The sequence below is a fragment of the Platalea leucorodia genome (assembly GCF_965183815.1).
Source record: "Platalea leucorodia genome assembly, chromosome: 15".
Taxonomy (NCBI): Eukaryota; Metazoa; Chordata; class Aves; order Pelecaniformes; family Threskiornithidae; genus Platalea; species Platalea leucorodia.
Window position 1 is genome coordinate 7546090 of NC_138837.1, and position 23925 is coordinate 7570014.

Genomic DNA, 23925 nt, shown 5'->3' on the forward strand with positions numbered 1-23925 from the left:
CTGTGTTCAGAGTGATGCAGAGGTCAAAAAGGACTCTGTTTCACTGTCCGGTCTTTTTTCTGGCTTTTCCCTCTACTCATTGAAAAATACTATAAATCAAGGAAGAAACATCAGGGCTGGTTACAGAGATGGTTTCCAGTCAGTGCGCTTTACCTTGAGGATGAACTATTTAAACGTTAGAGGGTTTTTCAAGGTCTGAGACTTTAAGCAAGTTATAAAATTAGAGTCCCACTCAAAACCCTGTGCAAGACACTTCCTTGACTTTCAGCCATCCTGGATCAAGCAGTTGGACCAAGCCCTGGACAATACAATATTTCTTAGAAGGGCAGATCACTTTCCAAACCAGGAGGTTTGAAGCTTTATGTTAATTTAACTACAATTCCATTGCAAGGTCAACAGAGCTGGTAGTAACTGAGTAAATGACTGAAACCTACCTCTGGGCCAGGGACTCCTGGTGGTCCTAAGGGTCCTTCATCTCCCTGAGGTGAAAAGAAATTAAAATAAAAGGCAAAGTAGTGACAAAATTTGGACTCACCATGCAGCAAGAATGAAAGGTCTGCAGTATGAGCAGCCATTAAACACAGGCTGTGTGCTCAGCTGGCACATTTTAACAACCGAGTCCTGAATCTTAGAGCAGGCAGTTCAGCACCTCTGAGGTTTCTCATCTCCCTTCCCCATCTCAGGAAAAAAAAAAATCTAACGTCAAGTCCTGCCAGTAAAGGCCATCCAAAATTTGACCAAAGTCAACACCAGTTGATTGGGCCTATCATGGGCTGGATTTGACCCATAGGGTACTCTGGACATGCTCACATGACTCTGCTTCATTTGATTTGGCAGGGATACGAATGCTGTAGAGCTCTTACTCTTGTTCTTTCTTTCTTCCTTTCCCCCCCCCCCCCCCCCCCAAAAAGGGTGTTGCAAAATTTCCCACAGAACCATTTGGCAACTGTATGAAGGTTTCCCTTTTGCTTTCAAATGGGACTATACATGCTGTAGGATGGAGCTATCTCAAAATCTCACACAGCAATTGGACTCGGTCCTCTCCCTTGGCTCTACACCAATTTCTAATGTGATAGGATCAGATCTACAGTTTCTAGGAGACCTTCAATTAAGCTTCGCAAAAATTATCTCAAGTGTCTAAAACCAACCGCCAAGAGAGAAATTAAAAGCCCCCTTGGCAGCCACAGTGCTGGCTGTTCTCATTTCGGTGGTCAGCCGTGGTAATGAAGTGGCACGAGCTGGCGGGCTGAAGACGGGACTGGAAGTCAGGAACCCAGCTCAATGGGCTCAGACAAAACACCCACAATATGCCACATTTCTAAAGATGTAATCCACAGCCTTGACCTACCGCCTCAGGTAACAGCGGCCGTAAAGGCACAGTGGTGTGGTCTGGTGCACATTCAAAGTCCTTCAGCACAGCTTATGTCAAACTCCATGTCCATGTCTTCAGTCTGACTTTTACACTCACTAACTAGAGTAAATTGAAGGCAGCTTGGTCATGCCTGCCTGAACCTGGAATGCAGGGCTTCGATTCCCTTTGTAAATCGCCTAGAATTTTTTTTTTTCCTATTTCGTGCAAATAAATGAGCTAATTTGCATTAATCCCATTTAGAGAGCAAGCAGAAGAGTTCCCAGAAGAAGTTAAGAATTACTAGTGCTATCAGACCGAGCTCCTGCCCATGCGTGCACGGAGTATTATTTGCACAATGTCTCATGACTCTGGACAAACAACTTACACGGGCCTAAATGGGAAGAAACTACACTGAAGTCACTGGAGTTACAAAAGGATAAACAGAGGGCACTCAGGACTTCTCTGCTGGTGCTATAAAGTAGTTGCAGCTCCAGGACAATAAAATGAATGACAATTGTCCCTTGTTAGTGATCGTGAGTGGAATGAAGCTTCAAGTTCTCACATGAAGTGGTAAGTGAAAGCTGCAAGCTCTGAGATGCTGGGGCGAATGAATCTTTGCAGAACAGCAATTTCAGTTTACGTGCTCTCTTTACATAAGGATATTGCCCCGTGTGAGAGAGTGGAGTCTGCAGGTCTCACAGTTGAAACAAAATGCACTTAAAAGGAGCAGAAAGCAAAAGCTGGGTCAGGGCATGCCCGTGCAAGGGGATGTGCAGGGAAAAGGGCATTAACACCCGTTCTGCATGTGTGTGGGTGTGGGGGAACAGACTTTAGAAGAAAAGCCAATGCAGAGTGTTTAGGGTCAGCAGATGCCAGCAGTGACTGGAAGCAAAGATCACAGGGCTGCAACTCAGTGGAAGCTCCTCTGCTGTGGGTCTCTGATCACTGAGTATTAGTATCTGCTTCCAGATTCAGAGGGACTGGAGGATTTCATTAATATTCAAAATTCATCATTATTCTTTAAATTCAATCTGCTTTTGGTCTGAGGACACTCACCTCTTGTCCAGGCAGTCCTCTCGGCCCTGGTAAACCTCGTGCTCCTGGCTTTCCCTGAGAAAGAGCCAAAGGAAAAGATACTCAGAAAATAGAAACATAAGCTCAGAAGGGCAATTAAAATGAGAAAGTCTCTTTCACAGCCATGGGACATCATCCAATGTCAATTTTGTTACAGAAAAAAAATTGAAAAAAAGAAAACCCTGCACTTGGAGGGACCTCAAGTCAAACAGACCAAGCTGAAACGCTGGCCAGGACAATCTTTAGGAATCTTCAGGGCTTTCTCTCTCCCCCCCTTCCCACTACTTTGTTTTCCCTGGCTGCTTCCCACCCCACACAGAGCTTCAGTCTCTGCTCCACTCACCTTCAGGCCTTCAGGACCATTTTCTCCTGGTGGGCCAATGTCACCTGGGAAGCCCTGAAGAAAATGAGAAATAGTCAGGGTGCATAGGTGGACTTTTGTAGTCAGCTTCAGAGGACAGGCTCCGTGAGAGTTTTAATCAAAGGCTAAGGGCAGAGACATTTGTTACGCGCTGGCAGCGTCCGTGTGTGGGCCACCGCGCGGCTTCTAGAGGGAACGAACAAGACAATGGGAGCAGCGCTATCGGTTTGATTCAAGAGCAGCCTTTCCCAGCAGTTCCCTTTAGGTCCATCTTCTTAGAAGATTTATTGCTGTGAGGGCCTCCCTGTCATCACACAGCTAAAAACGGCAATTTGGGTTTTAATTAATCTTTATGAGTCAGTGCATAATCTCACTGCTCCGAGAAACGAACTGCACGCCTCAGCGACAAAGGGAAGCAGGCGAGGAATTAGGAAAGGTGCTGACACGCTCATTAGCCGCCGCCTTCAGCCAGGCAGCGACTCCTTTCCACCCACCAGCCCTTTGCTGGGGAAACAAAGGAATCTGTGGTTATTTCCAACAGCAACAAAGAGGAACGATTGCTAAGTGGCAGCACTCGACTGAGAGCCCTTCCAGACCCAGCAAAACACCAGAACACTGACGAAGGGAAAACAGACCATCAGTTGTGCTGGAAGCGGCTCTCTAGCATCTTACAGACGTTGTCTGGTTGCTCATGGAGAAAAATGACAATGTGGTGGGGGAAGCTGGTCCTGTGTTTAAGGTATCACCGTGACAATTTTTTTGGTAAGGGCAGTAAGGGTCTTTTTCCACTTCAAATGGTATTTTGTGGGGGGAAAAACTGAAAAAACCCTCCACAATATCTATGACAAAAAGTGGAAGGAAAAACCAGGAAACCATGAGACGTAGAATGGGTCACGAGCCCCATCTTGGTCCTCCCTACCACTCATCACTACTCATGTACCATCATACCCTGATAGAGAAGTGAAGCCCTACACTGAGAAGAGGAGGGTAGGTGGAAAGTGAGATGCAAGATTCAAGAAATGAGTGTTCTGCCCTGCAAAAGCAGTTGAACAACAACTTCGAGGGCCAGAGAACAACACGGCAAGTAGAAAGACCAGTGTTCACAGAGTTTGGCCGGTGGCTGGGAGACAGTCTGGGGCCTTTGCCAGGTTAGAGACAATCTTTGGGGACTGACCTTTCTGAACAAGAACAGAACAAGCTGTCACATATAGGACTTGCATGGGAAGATTGTGAAGAAAAAGGCTTGGAAAGGTAACTGGAGATCAGGAAATCTGAGCGCAGGGTGGTCAGAGGGTACAAGATGGACAGTTAGGCCTGTCTCCCACTTTGAACAAAAGCGGGCCTCAATTCATTAAATAACAGTAAATCCTATAGCACAGCAAAGCTCTTTCTGCCTCGGCATTTCTGGAGCCCTGGTGTGCCATTATGCTAATGCAATCCATTTGCCCATCGTTATCAAAGGCTCTGACCCCAGAACACACCAGTTTTGGGTCGGTAAATGTATCGGAGCTCAGGTGTCACGGTGAGCAGCAGCGGTGGCAGCCGTCCCCTCCCTCCGTCGGGCTGGGTGCCCACATGGGAGGCAGCGTTTGGCTCTTGCTTTCTGTATGAATTAGCAGCAGCTATATACATATGCCTCCTAATCAAAACCCGGTGTGGGCCTGTCTGTACAGGGCTGGAGAGCTAAAAAGCTCCAATGGGGAAAGGAGATAGGCATCTCTAACAGTCTGTCAAATGCCACACGGGTGTTTATCAGAGAGCTGATTTTCGGTGGGGTGCCAAGCTGCAGACGTCAAATAACTACTGCTGCAGAGGCAAAACGAGATGGGAGAGAGGTGTTATCACATGGGTTTGCTGAAGAAAGGATGCCGCAGAAGTTACCAAAGAAAGGAAAGATGTGAGAAGGAGGTGGTGGGACATACCTCAGGGCCGGGTGGTCCTGGAAACCCAACTGGACCTTTGTCACCGACTTTTCCCTGCAGAAATCAGAAAAACAAGGAGAAAAGTGAGCTGGCTCCTGGCTATTGGCTTTCCTGTTGAGAACAGCGCACCCCTGCCAAGCTGCCTTTCCAGCTGGGCACTAAACCTTTAGAAAGGGAGATTAGGAAGCAGGGGACACTTGGTTACTTACCAGGGGGCCTGCTTTCCCTCGTGCCCCAGGGACCCCAGGCAAACCCTGGCTGCCCTGAGAGAGAGACACACGTTTTTTCAGAAAACACAAAGAAGCATCAAAAAATACCAATTCCCCAGGCTCCAGCTCCTCTGCAGCAGAGAGCGGAGCACATTCTAAGGGCTGAGCTCAGCCTGCAAGGAGCTGGGACAGTTGCACTAACGTCAGTGAGATGTTTCTGCTAAAGCCAGGGCCGAATTTAGCCCCGAAGAACACACGAGCTGTTGGAGTTAGTTGTGGCTCCGAGCCATGTAGGCCCCAGTGCAGTGCTAAGTACAGCATTAGTCAGCTGAAGTCAGTATCATGTTGTAGTCACAGGGGAAAAGTCATTTGCTTAGAAGTTATGCACGGCGTTAAGTGCTTCACTGGGTCAGGGTTTAAGTTGCTGCACTGAGCAGACAAAATCTCCAAGTCTGCAGCCGCTGGACCACACACGTTCACACCCATCCCCATCAATCCCATCCACCGCTTCTGCATGAAGATATGGCTCCTTTTATAGAAAGTCCCTAGCAGAACTGCTTTTATTATGGGTAACAACAAAATCCACGTATTGACATGAATTTTAGAAAGGCACAGTGTGCCCCAAAGGAGAACTATCCAAGCAGGGGAACCTGACAGCAGGATGCAGCTAATTCCAGCTCATCATGACTTAAGATGAGCTGAGAAAGCTGGTGGCCACACATACTACTATGTAAGGGGAAAAAGATGATGGAGAAAAGAAAAACAATTACCTTGTCTCCTTGGAAGCCGATATCTCCTGGAACACCTGCTCCTCCCTGATCACCCTGGATACACATCACCAGAGAGTTAAAATAGGCAACAGCAACGGCCAAAACGCCCAGGTAGATGCTAGACGGTGCATTGTACGGCAAAAGTCTCATCACTAGCTCCATTCAAAACTGAGCTGCTGGCAAACTAGATCGTATTAACTGTAACGACAATCCCGAATGAAGTATGTGTTTCCCAACATTGATTCTAAAGTGAGAAACGAAACTGCAGGAGAGAGAAAAATATAAATTCCCAAGCTTTGTGTTTCTATAGAAGCTGCAAGAAGAGAGACTACATTCCTCTGGCTAAGAGCAACCGTGAAGGTGGTGAAGTGTTAAAATTCAGCTAAACAGACGAGCAAGTTTAGTTTTCGATGAATGGACTTTTTCTCTCATAGGGCTCTATAGAAAAGAAAACAATACTTGGGGTTTCTGTGAGTGTATCCTAGTGCTGGCATCAAAGATCAATCGTCTTCCGTAAGAAAACAAGAGTAACTTCCAGTTATGCTTTAGTACCATCTCACTGCCAATATCTAGGATGAGATTCCCCGGGAGGGGTAGGCTGGTGTTCATTGGGATGGGGATCCCATCTTTGAGCACACCATCATTGACGGTATTTCCTAGCCAAGCTATCTTTCTTTCCCCTCTTTGGACCATCCTAAAAGATTCTGACTCCCTGGGTAGAAAATAAGTATCCCTGACGGTTTTCTTAGGAGCGGTGGGCTATCTTGCATTGCCTCTTAGCCCTGCTGTGAGCATGTTGTTGGACCAGATGACCTCTTGATGTCCCTTCTAACCTTATTTATTTAGTGATTTACTTAAAGGATGAGTCAATGATGGGGTAGGAAAGGAAAATTCTACTTGGGAAGCCAAAGAAGGAATGACTGTAAAAACTTGGTACCCTGACAAGACCCAACAGAAATAACTTAGAGGAACTCCATCCCATGCACAGCACGAGCCTCTAACTTGGCTTCCTAGTAAGGGAACAAGTCATACAAAAGCAGAGAGCTATAGGTTTAAACATAGGCCACACGGAAGACATACGGACTCCTGCGACAGAGCCAAAGCCTACAAAGAGATGACAGAGGAAGGCTACCTCCACTCAAGCAAAAACCACCCACTTGTTATCAAAGAGCTGAAATAATTCTAACGATTTCAGTACCATGCAGGGGATAATGAAATTGTGAATGGTTAAGGCTTGAGTTGGGAAAGACTTTTTAGAGACAACTATTTCAGAAGAAAAATAATGAAGAACTATGCAGATTCCATGATGGAAACATTTCATGGGTTCATGCTAAATTTGCTTAAATGTTTTGGTAAATGTTCCCAGAACATTTTACTGAACCATCTTCAAAACAGATCTTTTATATAGCCAAATTGAAATGTTGGTCTTAAAAAAAAGTTAAATTAATTTTACTAATTTGTTTTTTAACCTAAAATATTTTAATTTGAGTCAAATAACCAACATTTTGCTTCATCTAAACTATTTTCCATCTATCCTTTTTTTTTTGTTTGTTTTGTTTTGGCAATGCAAGCAAATGGAAACAATCAGCTATTTACACAGCTTCACTTCAGATGAACCCAAAGTATTAGATACAATACGGATGGTAAAAAATCTACTGTATGACCCAGCTCATTTTCCTACCATTGCCAGATTTCTCTCATCTTCTCTGAATTTTCTACTTATTTTACCTAGTCCAAGGCTTAAAACACTGAAATCGGCAGGCAACTCTAATTCTGGCTCCTGCCAGAAGACAGCAGGAAAATAGTTTTTCTTGAAAGTGAGAGGTTTGCTGTGAAAACTCCTTGTCTTTATCACCTATGCTGAGGGTCAAAAAAAAAGTTGTTTTTTTTTTTTTTTATTAAGCAATTTTCTACCCAGACAGTATAAGTGGCCATTGAAATACTGTTTTGGAAGAAATGCTTGGATATTAAGAAATGCCTACTGTAAGAAAAGAGTTTCCTGAGCATAGCAAAAGGCAGGAACAAACCTTTATCACTGACCTTTAAGCAACGTCGGGATACCGACTGCATGACAGAGAAAACAATTTTCAAACACCTCTGAGAAATGGGCATTAGAGAGGGTAAGAAGGAAGAAGGAGAGACAAAACACATCTCTTCTCTTTAGCTGGGCTCCATGCAAGATGTTCACGTGCTATTGCGATAGCACAGCAAAACGTCACAGCACGAACGATCCATCTGCAACGGCCATTGATGTCTTAAACAAAAACTGAGGACGAGGGCATCCCCTTTCACCTGCCCTGAGCACAGTAAATCTGAAACTGTGACTCAGGGTGGGTGCCCTTAATGTGAAGGAAAAAACCAGGAGGAAAGAGGTCAGGCACGTTTATTATTAAAAAAAGTGATGCCAAGATGACGAAAAGGGGTTGCAAGGACTTTGCTCATGGGAAGGAGGAGGAACGTATCATCTGAAACTGCAAACAGGCTCTGCCCATGGGATATTGCCTACGTTTCACGTTTCACCTATGAAAAGAAATGCAGCTTCAGCGACCCTGAGGTCCTTCTTCACGCCACACGGCACAGAAAGGGAAGCGACAGATTTGCAAGTGCGAGTCATGTTTGCTGTCTGTAGGACGCAGAGGAGGTCGCTGTGCAAAAAACTCATTTTGCTCTCGATTGGACATCTCTTTTCCCAAGGCTTTCTGCTTAGCAATACAAGGGGAGCTAACACTGCAAAACTACTAGAGGTATTTTACTGAGCCATGTCCTTTACAAGTTACAGATGTCCTGATTCATAAAACTCCTTTGTGTGAACAAGTAGCTAAGATTTCCTCCACCTTTCCTCTGTGCTCATCACATCACGTGGCTTTCTCAAGACCACTCTTTATTTCAGGGTTGTACAGTAATTCCACTTCTCCCTGTAAGAGCAGATGCAACCCTCTCTGCCCCCTCTCCTTGCCTCCATGAAAACATATAAATGGAAACAGAAGGATGACCCATTTTGTGGGAAAACTGAAACTGTAGAAAACATCATTAAATTCTGTGGTACCAAGCTTTTATGGGGGATGCAGGAGGGGTTGGCTAGCATTAGTGTGGCAATATAGAATCACAGAATGCTTTGGGATGGAAGGGACCTTTAAAGACCATCTAGTCCATCCCCCCTGCAATGGGCAGGGACATCTACAACCAGATCAGGTTGCTCAGAGCCCCATCCAGCCTGGCCTTGAATGTTTCCAGGAATGGGGCATCTACCACCTCTCTGGGCAACCTGTGCCAGTGTTTCACTACCCTCATTGTAAAAAATTTCTTCCTTATATCCAGTCTGAATCATCCCCTCTTTTAGTTTAAAACCATTACCCCTTGTCCTATCGCTACTGGCCCTGCTAAAAAGTCCGCCCCCGTCTTTCTTCTGAGCCCCCTTTAAGTACTGAAAGGCTGCAATAAGGTCACCCCGCAGCCTTCCCTTCTCCAGGCTGAACAAGCCCAGCTCTTTCTGCCTTTCCTCATAAGAGAGGTGCTCCATCCCTTTGATCATTTTTGTGGCCCTTCTCTGGACCCTCTCCAACAGGTCTATGTATACGAAACATAGGAAACAAAGTCCAAAAAACAGTGAAAAACACCCTTTCATGGAAGGGGAAAACCCTCTCAGTGCTGGAGCAGGTTTCTATTTCTATCATGGCAAAGGGGAATGGTAGCAGCGTTTCTGAATGATGCAGCATTGCAGTGACGTGGGACACTCTCAAAATCCCTATTCGCCCTCAAACCTGGGCTAGTCCTTGACTGGCAGCAGATGGAAGGTGAGGGCCCCAAGGCTGCTCTCATCTGCCGTGAATTACTAATTATGAAAGGTTACTGATTACTGTCAGCACAGAGCAGTGGGGTTTGCCGCTCTCCGCCCCTGCTGACCCAGCATTTCACATGCTGCCAAATGTCTAGGGCTTTTCTTTTTTTCTTCTTTTCTTTTCTTTTTTTTTTTTTTTTCCTAAATATGAAGTTTAACTCTATGTTTACCAGCTTTCTGAAAACCATGGTGGAGGAGAAGAGGGGAAAGGCAGTACATTTATCCCCCTCCCCACTGGCCATGTAATGGGAGACTACTGCACTTCTCCTGCAATAATCCCTCACACCCCTTTGGGAAAAGCCTCCGTTTCTAAACGAGTTTATTAGAAACTGCTTTCCAGAGAATCCACCCAACATCTTCAAACAAGATTCAGCCTTCGGTAGGCTGGGACTCTCTGGTGTAAGGTGCTGATTTGCTGCTGGAATGGGCATGTTTAGGAAAGCCAACAAGTGCTGTTGGCTGAGCCTGGACATCGTCTGTGCTTGCTAGTACCTGGATTCATTCATCCTGCACATTCAACACACTTAGCATATGGCTCAGGTCTTTCAGAGATGGACTAGCCATTTGAGGTGCCCACCTATAGTCTCAGGAAAGATGCTTGGACAGTTGGCAGCTCAACCCCTACAGAAAATCACGCATCTTCAACTGATTTCTGGACCCTGTTCACAAGCTGGGGTGTAAACAGGACTCCAGGACTCTAACACAGCTTTCTGCTGTATGGGCTGTGCATCGGCTCTGCATGGTATGGTGCCAGCCCTTCCTTCTCTTGCAGCATTCCCAGTGAATGCACTGCAGGAAAGCAGCACCAGCTTGGAAGTCTGAAATAATTCGCTCTTCAAAGGGAACTTGGGGACCCCATGTGCTCATAGAGTGGTACAGTGGGATGGGTGCTCTTGAGGCACACCAACGTGCAGGGAAAAGGTTGCTGCATGGTGGCTGGACTGTCATCCCCAACTGGTGAGCTAAGTTCACCCTTGTAATTGTATCTTCAACATCCAGCAGAGAGGGGAACTCTGTTACTTGGGAGGTGACCAAGCTATGAATAAGGATCTCTGCAGAGGCAGATTGCATGCAACCATGGTCTGGAAGTGCTTCAAGAATGGCAAGAGGCAAACTATCAGACCGACAGACAGAGAGAATAAATATGAGAGTCAGGGAGGTTGCTTATGTTTCTGGTCACAGCAGTAAGACAGCTTGTCTGAAGAAGACGATGGAGGGTTATAATGAAGTCAAAATCTAATGGAGAGAAAAAGAACAGTAAGCAATCTGAGAAAGCCTTTAAATAAGATGTCACAGCCTAAAAATAGCAATAGCAGCAGACACTAGCAGTGACAGGACTGGTGGGAGATTACAGAAGGGAGCCTCTGACCCAAGTCAGTCCCTCTGCTCCAGGCAGGGTCCTTCCTGCGACCCAAGCAGGCACTAAGTGACACAGAGATCCTGCTCTACTTTCCTATATGAGGGATTTCCTTAAGTCAGGTATTTCCAAGATCAGCTTCAATTAAAAAGCATGTTGTAAAAACAAGGGGGGCAAAGGAAGATTTAGGATGCAGCTTCTTACTAATGGCTGAGATGAAAAACATTTTTATTGAAATGAGGCAGGCGGCAAGAGGAAAGGTGATCCTGGCAAGGAGAGGGTCCACGAGGCCAGAGCGTACTCCCCACCTCTAGCAACCTCCACCTCGGTCACTTCTGCAACTCAGAAGCCCTCACACAACGTGAAGGAAGCCCTCCTCCTACCACACGTACATTTAGGCCACGAGCTCTTTGAAGGCAGAGTTTTTCCCTTGCTACAAGCTGAGCAAAAGCAGCAATACCAGATATCATGTAAATTCCTTAGCGGTACCAGAGCATAAACAATTAAAACACAAACGTAAACAAGCTGTAAGAAGGGATGGGTGTTTTTGCTCATGATGCCCAAATCAGAGTAAGAGAAAATAAAAATGCTTAAAGGTATCATTCACTAAAGAAACATGGGAGTGAGTAAATGAATGCAACAGCCTTTTGATCAGTTGGAGAAGGGATGTATTATAAACTGGGCCAAATAGCTGAGCAGCAAATCAGAAAACCAAATAACTGAAAAAAACCACAAAGCTATTTCAGGCCAAATCCTCCCTCAAATGTAAGGAGAGCTGATGAACTTCGTCTATGCTCAAACAGGTACAGCAAACTCGGATGCTTTGCCTAAAAACCACAAGGCCAGAGCTGTGTGCCTTCACCTGAGCAGATGAGAACTGTGGCCGTCAATGCCTAAGTAGGTCTGATTTTCCTTTACCTCGTACGTCCCAGCCCTCTGGCTGTTGGACTGCTGGAAAGGATACGCACAAGCTGTTTGGAAGCTCTCTCTGACCCCAAAATCATCTGATCTGAGTGTTTGATAGCACCCAGGATATTCAAACTAGAGTCAACTCATTAGGGACAGAGGAGGCTTGAGCAAGAGAGATGGTTTGTCAGTCTTGGTTTAGGAAAGGGCAGTAACAAAAGCCAGGAAGGAAGGCTGTCCTGTCCAAGGAAAATGCAGCGGGGAGGTAGCTAGGGATGGAGTGAAAGGTTTCCTGCACCTCAGGGGAGAGGCTGCAAGACCCAGCATGTGGTTATTGGGGGATGCTGGATAATTCTGCACTTGGAATTATTGTCAGGATAACTCTAGGGAGAGCTGCAAACCATTTGTTTACTGTGATAGCAGCGGCTGGAGAAATGCTGGGGATAAACAGAGCAGTCTGCGTAAAGTGATGGAGACTGTAATGTCCAGGAAGGTTAATTTTGCTAAACAGTGATTTAAATGTTGGTGATTAAGATATTCAACCATTTCTTCCAAGGAGCAGAAAGAAGAGTCTGTGAGCTCTGGGAATTGGTGTTGAGTCAAGAAACCAGCTTGTCCTAAAGAAAAAGTCCTTCTCTTGCCCTGTCCTTCCTCTCTACAAAAGTGAACAGGCAGCACAGGGGAGAAATGGAAACTGCAGACACAGGAGCCCTGGCAAAGAGCTGCTATAATATAAGGAGAGTGGAATCAACTGGCTTGACACTACTTCCCCCATGTGCAGTTTTGGGCTGCTAAATCATTCTCTAAAAGCAAACATCTAACAAGAGAACAAGACATCAGACAGGAGGAGGAGAATACACTTAATAGTAATTTTCCATTGCCCTCCTGAGCAATCAGAGCCAACAATAAATGACTGCACCTCCCACTCTTTCAGACTAAACAAATCCTACAGTCGAATATCTGTAGGAGGATGGTTCTCATGACAGTGAGACATTTACACACACAGCTTCGTGCTGATTTAGCTCAACCTGCATGTTTCTGTGCCAGCAGCACCAAATCATTGCGATCAATGCCCCTCTCCATTTTTCTTTTTCCAAAGTGGTTTGTATCAGTTTGGCATAAGGCAATTTCCTCGCGGCAGGAAGCTGAACCGAGGCGAGCCTCTCCAAACAGCAGCAGAGGTACCTAACACAGAACAGTTCTTCCCGGGGACCCAGCTGGTTTGCCCGAACCAGTGAGCTGTGCCGCTTTGTCACATCATGTCTTTCCCCCAAATGCATTAATGCAAACCCACTGGCAGTGTTAGGTCTTCATCCTCCTCCCTATCCCATCATGGAACCAATATAAAAACATAAAAGCCCAGTGAAACACCAGATAATCTCACAGTTACCTTCATCATCAGTGGGAAACAGAAGCTCCAAAGAGGATCTGAGCATAATTGATCTACACTAGAGCTCTATGGAAAAGGGGATGGGGCGGATATCATAAAAGAAAGAAAAATCAAAACTGGAGTGTCAAGAAAGGAGGGAGGATGAGAGCAAAGAGACAGTCAGAGTGGAACCAGTGCCATGGTGCCGAATAAGAAAGAGAAGCTAGAAAGGGGTTTTTACATGCAAAATTAAAACACAGTGCAATAAGGGAGTATTCAGATCACCTTATCACCTTTCAGTCCATGTTCTCCAGGGTTTCCCATCAGCCCCTGAAACAAAAGAAAGTCCAGAGTGAGACTGAGCCACTGTGAAAGCTTGCTCAGGTCTATGACATTGATGTCCCCGACGGGGCTGGTGGCTCAGGGCTACAGCGTTGGCCTGGCGCAGCCCCAAGTTCAAATGCCAGGCTGCTCCCAAGCGTGCTCCATCACACATTCTTTAAACACCCTTCGTGGGCTGGAGGCGCACAGGGAAACTGCTGCTGGGATTCTCCACTGGCTTACACCTACTGCAGACCGCCAGCGGGATGCTGTGTTCAACAGTCCCGTGCCTGGGCCAATGGCCAAGCATTAGTACCGCCCATCCTTTCTCTCAGGACCATCACCGTCACCCAGGAGAAGAACAAAATAATCTTCAGCCCTGCCATGGAAAAACAAAAGTCCACACAGCTCAGTTATTCTCTCACCTTTAAGCCTTTTGGTCCTGGATAGCCTATCGGTCCAACAGAGCCCATGTCACCCTAGTAAGGGAAAGAAAATTACTAAAGTCACTAGGAGCAAAACCAACAGATAGCTGTATGTGGTGTGAAATTCCTCTCCTATCTGGTCCCTCTGTATCCCTCAATTTATAGGAACTGCACCACTGACTTCAGCAGAAGCAGTATTCTGGCACAAGTCAAGAGATTTTTAATGTGTAGACAGCCTCTAAGTAAAAGCAGCACGGGGTGTTTGCCTCGCAGGCACGTGAGGGAAGAGCAGCTCCTATTCACACCCTGCTCTTGCCACAAAGAAGAGACCCCAAAGCAGCTTGACGCTGGAGATGTGAGCTGTCCCCCCCGATCAGCTCACCCAGCCCCGCCGTGCAGCTGCCCTGCGCACGGCCACGGCAACGGGGCAGAGCGTGCTGGATGCCAAGAGGGCCCGTGAGCATCCTGCTCCCACGCCACAGGAGCTATGGGTGTCAGGGATGGGTCAGAATCCGAAAACAGGAGCCAGGTTCCTGGGTCCACTTAAAAATAGGCTAGTAAATTAATGGCAAAATAATGGAAAATTAATTAAGAAATCCCCTTGAAGTCTGCAACTGTGGTAGGATCTGAGAAATGTTTTTTTGTATGTTCTTCTTGACTTTTGAAAGGATTGATTTCCATCTTCCACTATTTGAAAAATTAAAATATTGAGTTGGTTTAAGACAATCCTGGAGTGTATTTATTCTTCATGCAGTAACTCATGTTCTCAGAAAGAATCTTCCACAGTATTCCCGAGTTCTCTGGAGGGAGTCTGAGGGAGTGTTACAAGGGACACAGACCCAAGCAGCAAAAAAGGCAATAGTCAAGAAATTTGGGTTGCTACTGAGCTCTGATATCTAAAAGTGATACGGGGAGGAAAGAGGAGAAACAGGAGGTAAGGACGGGGGCGTCTCATCAGCGTGGCTATTCTGCTGCGCGAGAAGTCAGCACAGCATCATGCACTGGGACTTGGACGAGAAACAGCAGCACGGGAGGACACTGGCGTTCACGGTTGCTGTGTGTACCTGCGTGTGCGTGTATAAAAGAAAGCCTTCAGTGGCCGACATTTAAACGGGCTTTGATTGCTTTCTGCCCGTGAAGGGAGTCAGTGATACGGTGCACCAGCCTGGCCTGCAATGTGTAAATAAACAGGGAAGGCTCCGCTGAAGGAGCGCTTCTCTGGTCGGCAGCCATGGGCCCGCAGCCACACTGGGAGCGCTGGGCTGCAGCCACCCGAACAGATGCCTTTTCATACCTCCCAGCATAAAGGCTTCTTGTAGAAACGCGTTTACTTAAAGCTTTGCCCGCACAGTTAATTAGGAGAGCAAGAGGCTTTAGTTACATCTAATTCTGCTCTTCAGCCTCTCTTAAACAGCGAACCCAAACACCTGCAGGGTGCGTGGAGGCAGCCGGGAACCGGCCGGTCCCCCGGGGGTGGCTGTAGCTGGGAAGGAAGGAAGCGACTGCCCGGGGCCAGCCCGGAGCAAGCACCCAGCCGCCTTCTCCATGCCCCGCAGCGTGAGCCCCGTGCTGCAGAGCCCCGGGAATGAGGCTGGTGCTGTCCTGCAGAGAGAAGGCAGGATGGATGTGCCCCCTTCTCCCCAGGAGGATGGAGAAGGTCATTCTTAGATCAATGCCACCAGAGGTGCTTCAGCATCCTGAATTCAGGAGTTGCATATTACCCCGGGACACAAGATCTGACTCAGTTTGACCTGAACCTCAGTTTGAAATTTTTATCTGCTCAGAGCGGTACCAACAGATTAACTGGGAAAGACAGCAGCCGATTGCTACCGCTGCAGCAAGTGACTCCTGAAAAAACAGCATTGCAAAGGACTGACTTTCTGCCTTAAAAGTAAGGCTAGTAAGAAGCTCACAACAGGAATAATGATTTCTTTGTCTAGATGGGAAGAGAGAAGAAATTTAAAGTTTAAGACAGACCAGGCTTAGCAGCAGAAGGACAACTGCTGGTTTTGCCCTTTTCCAGCAAAAACATTAGAACTTGGGGTGTCAGTAGAAACCAACATAACAATGGAAACAGAACAATGGATCAAGACAGAAGGTGACAGACTCCGGATACCCAGTGGTGGAGCTGAATCCTGGTCTAGGACATGCAATGCCAGACCTTGGGGCCAGTTAGGGGAAAAAACAATTTAGTTGTACCTCACATAGAATTTGGTGCCATTTGGGTCGCTGCAGCCAACATGGGACAAAACCATCATGACCACAAAGGGAGGTTAGAAACCACACGCTGCCTGTCCTCATTGCAGATCATCTCCAGGCAAAACCTGTCCTTCCTGGCCCCTGCGATCTATCCCAAGCACGTAACAGCATGGCACCGGTGGGGGCAGCTAGGAGGGGAGGACAGGCAGCCGCCTGACTCCATCATCTCTGGAAAGATCTTAGTCACATTTACTGTGTCTGACCTTTCACCTTCCAACAAACAAATATCTCTGAGATAATAGCAACCACGTTAAGATAAATCTTTCCAAAAGCTAGGAGAAATATAATCCAATTTAGACTGTACCTTCAATCGTATTCTTTTAAACAGCAATCTTCCTCTTACAGCTTTGCCAGGAGCACATCATTTCTTCTGCTATGGCTAAAGTAGCTACTTTCATCTCCACCACCAAGGGGAAACACAGACCTAATTCCTGGCTCCACGAAAAACTTACCGAAGCCTTAATCCACCTTTGCCCCAATCCCCCATCTGCAAGACGGGTACACTTGTTCCACCATGTTCTCTGCTTTTCCCCCATAGAGTCTAAGATTTCTGGGTTTGGTGCTCTACGTTTGGGGAATGTCTAGGGCAATCGAGGCCTTGCTCTCAGCTGACACACACGCCTATAATTTAAGCTATGAAAAGGCAAAAGGGGGAGGTTTTTAACCATTCATTGCAAGAGAAGTTTTCATGGATTATCATAGCCGAGGAGGAATAATTTTGAAAGAATGCTGTAGTATTAACAGACCCTACCACTGTTTCTGCGTGGAAGGAAATAACTTGAAACAAGTACTGAGACCTAAAAATAAACCCTAATATGTTCAGCTGGGCATTCACTAACCCCCAGCGCAGCTGCCAGAGGATGAGTTGCCACCCATCCTTACAGCCATTTATCTCCTGCTGGGGAAGAGCGTAATGAAGGGTGGAATTTGGCTGTGTGCATAAGTACCTGGATTAGCGATGGGATGGTGAGAGTGCGTGTAAAATTCCTGTATACCCAGAGGACAGACAGCTCCTGCCCACGGTCTCTCCAGTGAGCAAGAACTGTGCGTCCCTACGTTACTGCTTATAGGGGCTTGCTTTTTAAAAGACGATGGATCCTGGCGTGGAATGAACATTGCATCTTTGAAGAAATACTCTGGTAAATGTTATCAAAAGGGTAAGTTATCTAGGAATAAGGGCACTAACAGCAAACCTTTAATCTGCTCCCTTTTCCTTAGAAAGGGTTTGCCCTCCTCCACCTCCCAGTCTACCAGACAAACAGTCGTCCTGTTCACTGCCCTGCCACAGGAAGAAGAAAATCTGTGCGTAGTTATGCAGGCTGAAAGGGTTAAAGCCCCGGGAAGCCAGATCTCCATTTGTTTTTGTACTTACAATGAGTCCAAGGACTCCAGGAGGACCTGGGGCTCCCAATTCTCCCTAAAAGGAAAGACAAACATGGTTTACGGACACTTTGTAGACAAACAGAGGCTGAAGGGGAGCTCAGTGTTTCAAGAACTTGAAGGAAGGGAAAAGACCGTCCCCTCCCCCTCCCGTCCCCCCCCCAGCCCCTTCCCCAGCCAAACCGATCGAGAGCTTCCATCTTAGCCAGTGCGCTTGCGAGCGCAGCCTCTCCAGACACAGGGCTGCTTGTTGTTCGGCCGTTATTTGCAGGGCTGACTTCCCCTCCCAGCAGCAGGCTGGATAAAAGAAGCATTTCACTGTGCGGGCAGGGGAGCGGGTGGGAGCCTGCCCCAGGTGAGATGAAGGCATGGGCAGGGAGAGGGACCGGGGTAGGGAGGGGGCACAGGGGCACCAAAGCCAAGGTGGGAAGGAGAGGAAAGCTGCTGGTCTGTGTTGGGAAAGGTGAGGTTCTGGGGAGTGGTTAAGGAACAAGAAAACTCATAAGAAAAAGAGGACTTGGATGAAAATTGAACTGGATAATTTGCAGAGAGGGTATGCCAGCTGCTGGTGCTGGCTGATGGGCCCGGGGAGCGTGTTTGGCACACAGGGTGCTCAAGGCTGCTCCTCCTGTATCTAAGAGCTGGTTTAAGGTGGGGAACCAGCAGCATCCTCTGCACCCTGCCTCATCCATCTGGGCTCCCACCCAGAACATCAGCTAGCTGTTTCACTTTCAGAAAAAGCCCCTAACCTTTGGACTGCAGCTTATCTGCAGGGAGCTGGCTCAGCACCTCTGTCCCTGGAGCAGGGAGCTCTCTGCAGGGAACCCAGCACTTGCTTGGAGGACGAGTCACTTTTAATCAGACTGCAGAGAGCAGGAGATGGACTGCAGAGATTTCATCCTGGGCTCTGTGCCCATTTGCCATCTCTTACTGCTCCCAAGCAGGGCATTCTAGAAAGCACCAGCTCCTCTTAGAGGCTTTTCATGAGCACCTCACAGTGCATCACTTCAAGGGACAGACTGCTATCTGGGTTTGTGGGGCTGGTTTGAATTCTCAGCTTCATCACAAACTCCCTCCGTGCCAGCTTTCCAAAAACATGCAGGTGCCCGGAGTGCCGGCAGGTGCCTGATGGCATTTCCAGGTGAAGCGCAGGAGAGAAGCTGTGTCAGACCCACACAAATCACCTATCCAGGTACCCAAGGACTTTAGCAATCCCTATGTGATGCTCAGCCTGTCCCCGCGTCTCCCTCAGTGGATCACCCGCTCCCTTGCCGCATCGACAGTGGGTTGCTTGTCAGGGCCAGGACCTGCTGTTACGCACCTCTGTCTCCAACAGGGCCTCTCAAAACAAGTGCATTGGAAATACTAAACTTCCCGTTGGCTCAGACAACCCTACCCCTGCTCTGGATCACGCTGGCTACTTTCTTTGACAGACCAGCTCAGTTTATGGTGCACATCTGGTGGAGTCCCCTTCAGTGCAATAAAGCTCCCCTTTTATGGAAAGATTTGCCTGGTGAAAGAACGAAAGAGAAGGGGAAGCAATGTGACTAAATGTGCTCAGCCTTCTTGGGTACAGGGTTACGTGTGTTTATTTTATGGGAAGTGGAGTAAAGGACTATTGGGCAAGCACACACAAAAAGCGTTTCATAATCTCAACCAGCCTAAAATTGCTTTTTTATGGCCGGTTCCTTTCCTGCATAATTTGGACATCTGTGGAGCAATTGTTCCTCACGGGTGGGATTTCTGCGTCCTCAGAGCTACTGTAATAAGGTCGGCTTCAAGCTTTTAGTCGAGGCCTGGCATTACTAGGCTCAGCAAGAAGAGGGAATATCCCCAGGAACGCTTAACACAGGAGCTGCACGGTGGCCTGGGTTTCCCAGTAAGCTGTGAAGCCTCTGAGGGCGAAGACTGGGTGGATGCTCAGCTCTTGGTCCCACCAGCTGCAGGAGGGACTGCCTAGATTTCTGAGTTATGTCACGTGGGTAATCCTCAAGAAAAAAAGGAAATGTGGAAACACAGGGCCTCACGTCTAACAGAAGAGGATTTCCTCTTGGAAGAGGAGGGGGTAGATTCCCCTGGGAGAGGTGGACAGGACTTGTTGTTAATCTGAGCCATTCCCTGGCCCGGGAAATGGTGGATTTACAGGTGCTCTTTCCTGGCTATCAGTAATGACAGGCTGGTCCCTGACCTGCCAGGGAAACTGGGCTCTATTCTCCTTTTTTCAGTGCATGAACTGGGCACTGGGACAAGAGACAAGGAGATGAATCAACAGTCCTTTCCCATGTCTAATTCCTGTGATTAAGAGACTAATTGGAGTGGCTAAAGCGCTCCGGGAACGGGGATCTGGAATGTGATGGCTCAACAGTTCTCAGCAAGTCGGTAGGAGGGAAAAACACCCCTGCGGTTGGAAGAGTCTTTGCTCTGTCTGCAGGGGATGGAAAGAAGATCAGAGACTGTCGGCTTCAGCCATCCCCCTGCGATGGCAGAGGCAGCAGCAGCGTAAGGGCTCAGTGGCTCAAACAGAGCATGGGGCAGCTCAGGACCCGTGGCAGCCTGCCCGCCTGCCTACAGTTTAGCTGCATACTCCACCTAGCAAATTCGGCATATTTGTGTGTTCCACAAACAGACTTTCTGGCATTTTTCTGCGTCTGTGACTCCACTTGTGACCCTGTGAACCTCCCTTTAAGTCAGCCGAAACAGTCTGTTTTCATTCTACAATCTCCAAGGCACATTAATATTTAAAAGCCGTTGATAAGATGAAAGAAGAGCAATCCTTCTCGATGAATTAACGGAAGGGACATTTGCTGCTCTCTGATGCTCTGGGAACTGGCATTCAGCTAACGCTGAGCACATCTTCTGAATGGGGCTTAGACAACTTGCAAATTTAAAAGAAAACAAAACAAGTTATTTGGAAAATAAGCCTTTCTGACCTCCAGGATTCCTGCTCTTCCTGGTGGGCTGGCTGGAAATACAATCTATAAAGTCTTCTACTTTGGGACTACTGATTCCACTCTGACCCATGGCTTAAGCTGACTGAAGGATGGGAAAAGTCCTGCAGAAGTATTCCTTGGGAATCTAATTCTTTCAGTTCACTGCATTTGTGACTCTTGTGCTGAATTCCCACAAAGGCTGGAGTGTAGCTGAGCTTGGCTTGCTAGTTAGAGTCACTTGTGAAAATAACTTTTATGCGGCATATATGAGAAATGGGAACTTGAAGACACATGCAGAGTGGGTTATTTCACACAAATCATTCCATCGAACACCAAGAGCAGCACTGTCATTATGTGTGAATAAGTAAGACAGCAGGAATTTCAAAGATGAATCAGTACTGCTCACATGCTAATTGAGGGAGAACTGACAAAGTCATTCAGAAAATAATTTAGAATAATTAATACATCTGAGATCTTCTGTAATCCACAAGGGCATGTTTTGTGAGCAGAGGAAAACACAGCACATACCCAACTGTTTGGTATTAAGTGCTACAAGAGCAGAGCAAATTAAACCTTATCAGCATCCAGATGCTTAAATGGTCTCTGGAGCCATCCTGACCCAATTCCCAGGAGGCACATCCCATTCTTAGAAAGCCAGCAGGGGTCAGATGAAGACCAGAGAGAGGCCAAGAACTCAGGAGCCTGCAGACTTCTCCCACTGCAGCGCCGGGCCGGCTGAGGCATGGGGCAGGGCAGCAGAAGCCTGGGCTGTGGTGTCTGTCCCTCAGTGCTCCCAGACACTGGCACGGGGAATCTGGCACTTCTTGCACCAGTATTAACATTCACTTCAAATGAGGAAAGGTACTGAGCTTGGAGTACTTTAGAAGCTTACTTCTACAGGCTAGGGAGATGCAAACCAAGTGGTACCAGCTTGCTAACCTGCATCAGAAAATGAAACGTGGTGAAAAGGAGAGGAACGAGCCTCTTTATGTACCTCAGACCTCTACACAATTGAGTACATGGTCTGCTCCTCTGAGGGTTCCTGTGCACTCAAGTAGCCATCTGTGGTGCCTTACGATGACGCATCCCTCTGTCTGCGGGCCCATGTCTCCCTCTTATGTTGATACGAAGCTTCATCCAGAGCATGCTAGTCAACAAGGTGATTCCTGTGGTTGTCACAGGCTTTGCATCAGGCCCTGTGGTATGGACAACACGCTCCAACCACTGCCTGCTCATCAGGAGCAACATCCCTGCCTTTTCTCTCTTAACTTTTCTTCTCGTCATGTCCTCAGGATGAGAAAGCATCTATCAAGACCAAGGTGCAAGAAAGGCGACAGGTGGAGACAGAAAGCAAACGGCAACGTGATGACCTGGCAGTTACAGGATGTTGAGTTGAACACAGGAACGCGCAGCATGCTTGAGCAGGGCGGGGGCGTATGCTTGTTTTTCAGGAGGGACAACAACAAAATGCTAGCAGCTGCCACCAAACTGAAAAGCTTCTTTCAGCTCTAACTAGCATGATGCAGTACTGCAACAGAAAGAAAGAAGGGAAAAAGCTATCAACTTACTGGGTTCCCATCGATGCCTGGAGGTCCTCTTTCCCCAAAATCACCAGGAAAACCCTGAGGAGAGGAGGGAAACATGAGTATTAGTTATTGACGCACCCTTGTGTAAAGACAGTCAGCTTAAAAACCTCTCCCCCTGCACCCAGTGCAGCACTTTGGTAGACAGCAGGTCGCAGGGAAGCGTGGGCCAACCAGCCTGCTTGTCCTCGTCCAGACCATTCCTGCTCCACCAGCACATCCGCTCAGTGAGAAGTGACACGAGGCCAAGAGCTCTGATTCACCGCTCTCTCCTGGGGCCAATGAAGGGTAACCAGAAGTACCGTTTACAAGGCTCTGCCATAAGCTGCACATTAACTAACGGGAGCCTTGAGAGGAAGAATCAGCGAGGAGACAGGAAGGCTTTTTCCTTGGCCGTGCTATGAAAAGCACCCATTGCTGAGGCTGCTGGACCTGACGCCTTCACACCTTGTCTTGCAGGCTATGTCCAGCCCTCAACTGGCCGTGCCTTTTCTTAGCACCAATTGTCAGGCCTGGGCATGCTTTATATGGCAGGCAAGGCTTTTGCAGTGCCATGTTGAAAGACAACGTGAGCGTGCATAGCAGAGAGAAGGGGTGGAAATCAGTGCTTCTGTCCTCCTTTTGGTTCACCCAGGTACTCCAGTAAGTCCAACAAGGGATATACAGCCCTGAAGATTATGTCACGTAGTTTACACGTGAAATGATAATCCCACGTTTGGTAGATCAAACTCTGTATTTAAAGATACAGTGCTTTCTATCCTCTTTCAGGATGAAATATCATACTGATAGGATACTTCCTTAAAAGTCAATACCTCCTTAAAAGTCAATCCCAAATCCCATATGTTCTGGAAGAATTCATAAACTTCACTGCAATGACTATCCTCAAAAATGGATTGTCAATCTGAATTATTTCATCCTGTCTACTAACACAGTCATTTTAACAGTACCCCCTTCTCATAGGATAGCTGAACAGCATAATGCCTGTTGGAGCCCATGCGGATGCTTAATGGAGCTGATCAAAGATGCCTAGTGAATTCACTCCAATGCATTCACGACCTTTCAGCTTGCCAGAGGAACAAACTGTTCCAAGCTCATTACGGTCCACACCCCAGAGCTGTGAAAGACCATGTTTACTACATGAAAAAGTCACCACAAAAGACTTCTTCATCATCTCATTATATCGGATACAAATTTGGAAGACTTCAAACAATTATAGAAAAGGGAGTGGAGGTACTGAGCCAGAGCCAGAACATGGTGGTGCAACACGTTCTCTCCCGCACTCTTGGACAGACCCTGTGCTCCCCCAAGCCCCCCAATTCCCTGTTACAAACAAATCATACAGCAGCTTGCTCTTCCCTGTCCTGTCGTGCTCTGTCTCCCGCAGAAAGAGCTCAGCACAGGGGTACGTAACCTCTGTGGTTAGTAAACCCTCTTAGTCACTACACCTGCATTTTCAAGGAGGAAGCAGCTGAGTTTAAGATGGGTTGGACTCAATTTTCCCCTGAGCTTGAACTTCATTCAGCAAAGAACTGGCAGGGAGCAAGCTGCCAAGAGCTATCAGGGACCAGCTGAAACATCAGCAGCTTCGGGGCTACTCTGAACTTCAGCTGCAGCGGAGGGTGCTTTGGGAGGCTGACACCAAGGTAGGAGAGTGCTGTGATTCTCCACTTCTTTTTCTTGCATGCCCCTTAAGATGGAGCGAGGTAAAATATGACACCGCATCCACCTCCTTCGACTCTGAGCCAAAAGGGAAATCGTCGCCTGCTAGAGGAGCTCCCCATGGACAGAGCATACGCAGAGCCTAACCCCAGGCTCTGACTCCTGGACTTAGTTAATTCAGCCAGGGCTAAAACCCTGCTTTATTCTCCAC

The 23925-nt window shown here is 47.3% G+C and overlaps 1 protein-coding gene across 1 annotated transcript in view; it reads right to left on the reverse strand.

The window, feature by feature from the left end:
- COL27A1 (collagen type XXVII alpha 1 chain) overlaps positions 1 to 23925 on the reverse strand; it is a gene marked incomplete at its 5' end in the record, with an annotated part of 160917 nt that overhangs the window by 72313 nt on the left and 64679 nt on the right. The window contains 10 exons of the mRNA XM_082327669.1: positions 435 to 479; positions 2408 to 2461; positions 2769 to 2822; positions 4709 to 4762; positions 4918 to 4971; positions 5688 to 5741; positions 13443 to 13487; positions 13904 to 13957; positions 17535 to 17579; positions 22041 to 22094. Of these exons, the coding sequence (XP_082183795.1) occupies positions 435 to 479; positions 2408 to 2461; positions 2769 to 2822; positions 4709 to 4762; positions 4918 to 4971; positions 5688 to 5741; positions 13443 to 13487; positions 13904 to 13957; positions 17535 to 17579; positions 22041 to 22094 (513 nt within the window). The remainder of the gene's footprint in view (positions 1 to 434; positions 480 to 2407; positions 2462 to 2768; positions 2823 to 4708; positions 4763 to 4917; positions 4972 to 5687; positions 5742 to 13442; positions 13488 to 13903; positions 13958 to 17534; positions 17580 to 22040; positions 22095 to 23925) is intronic.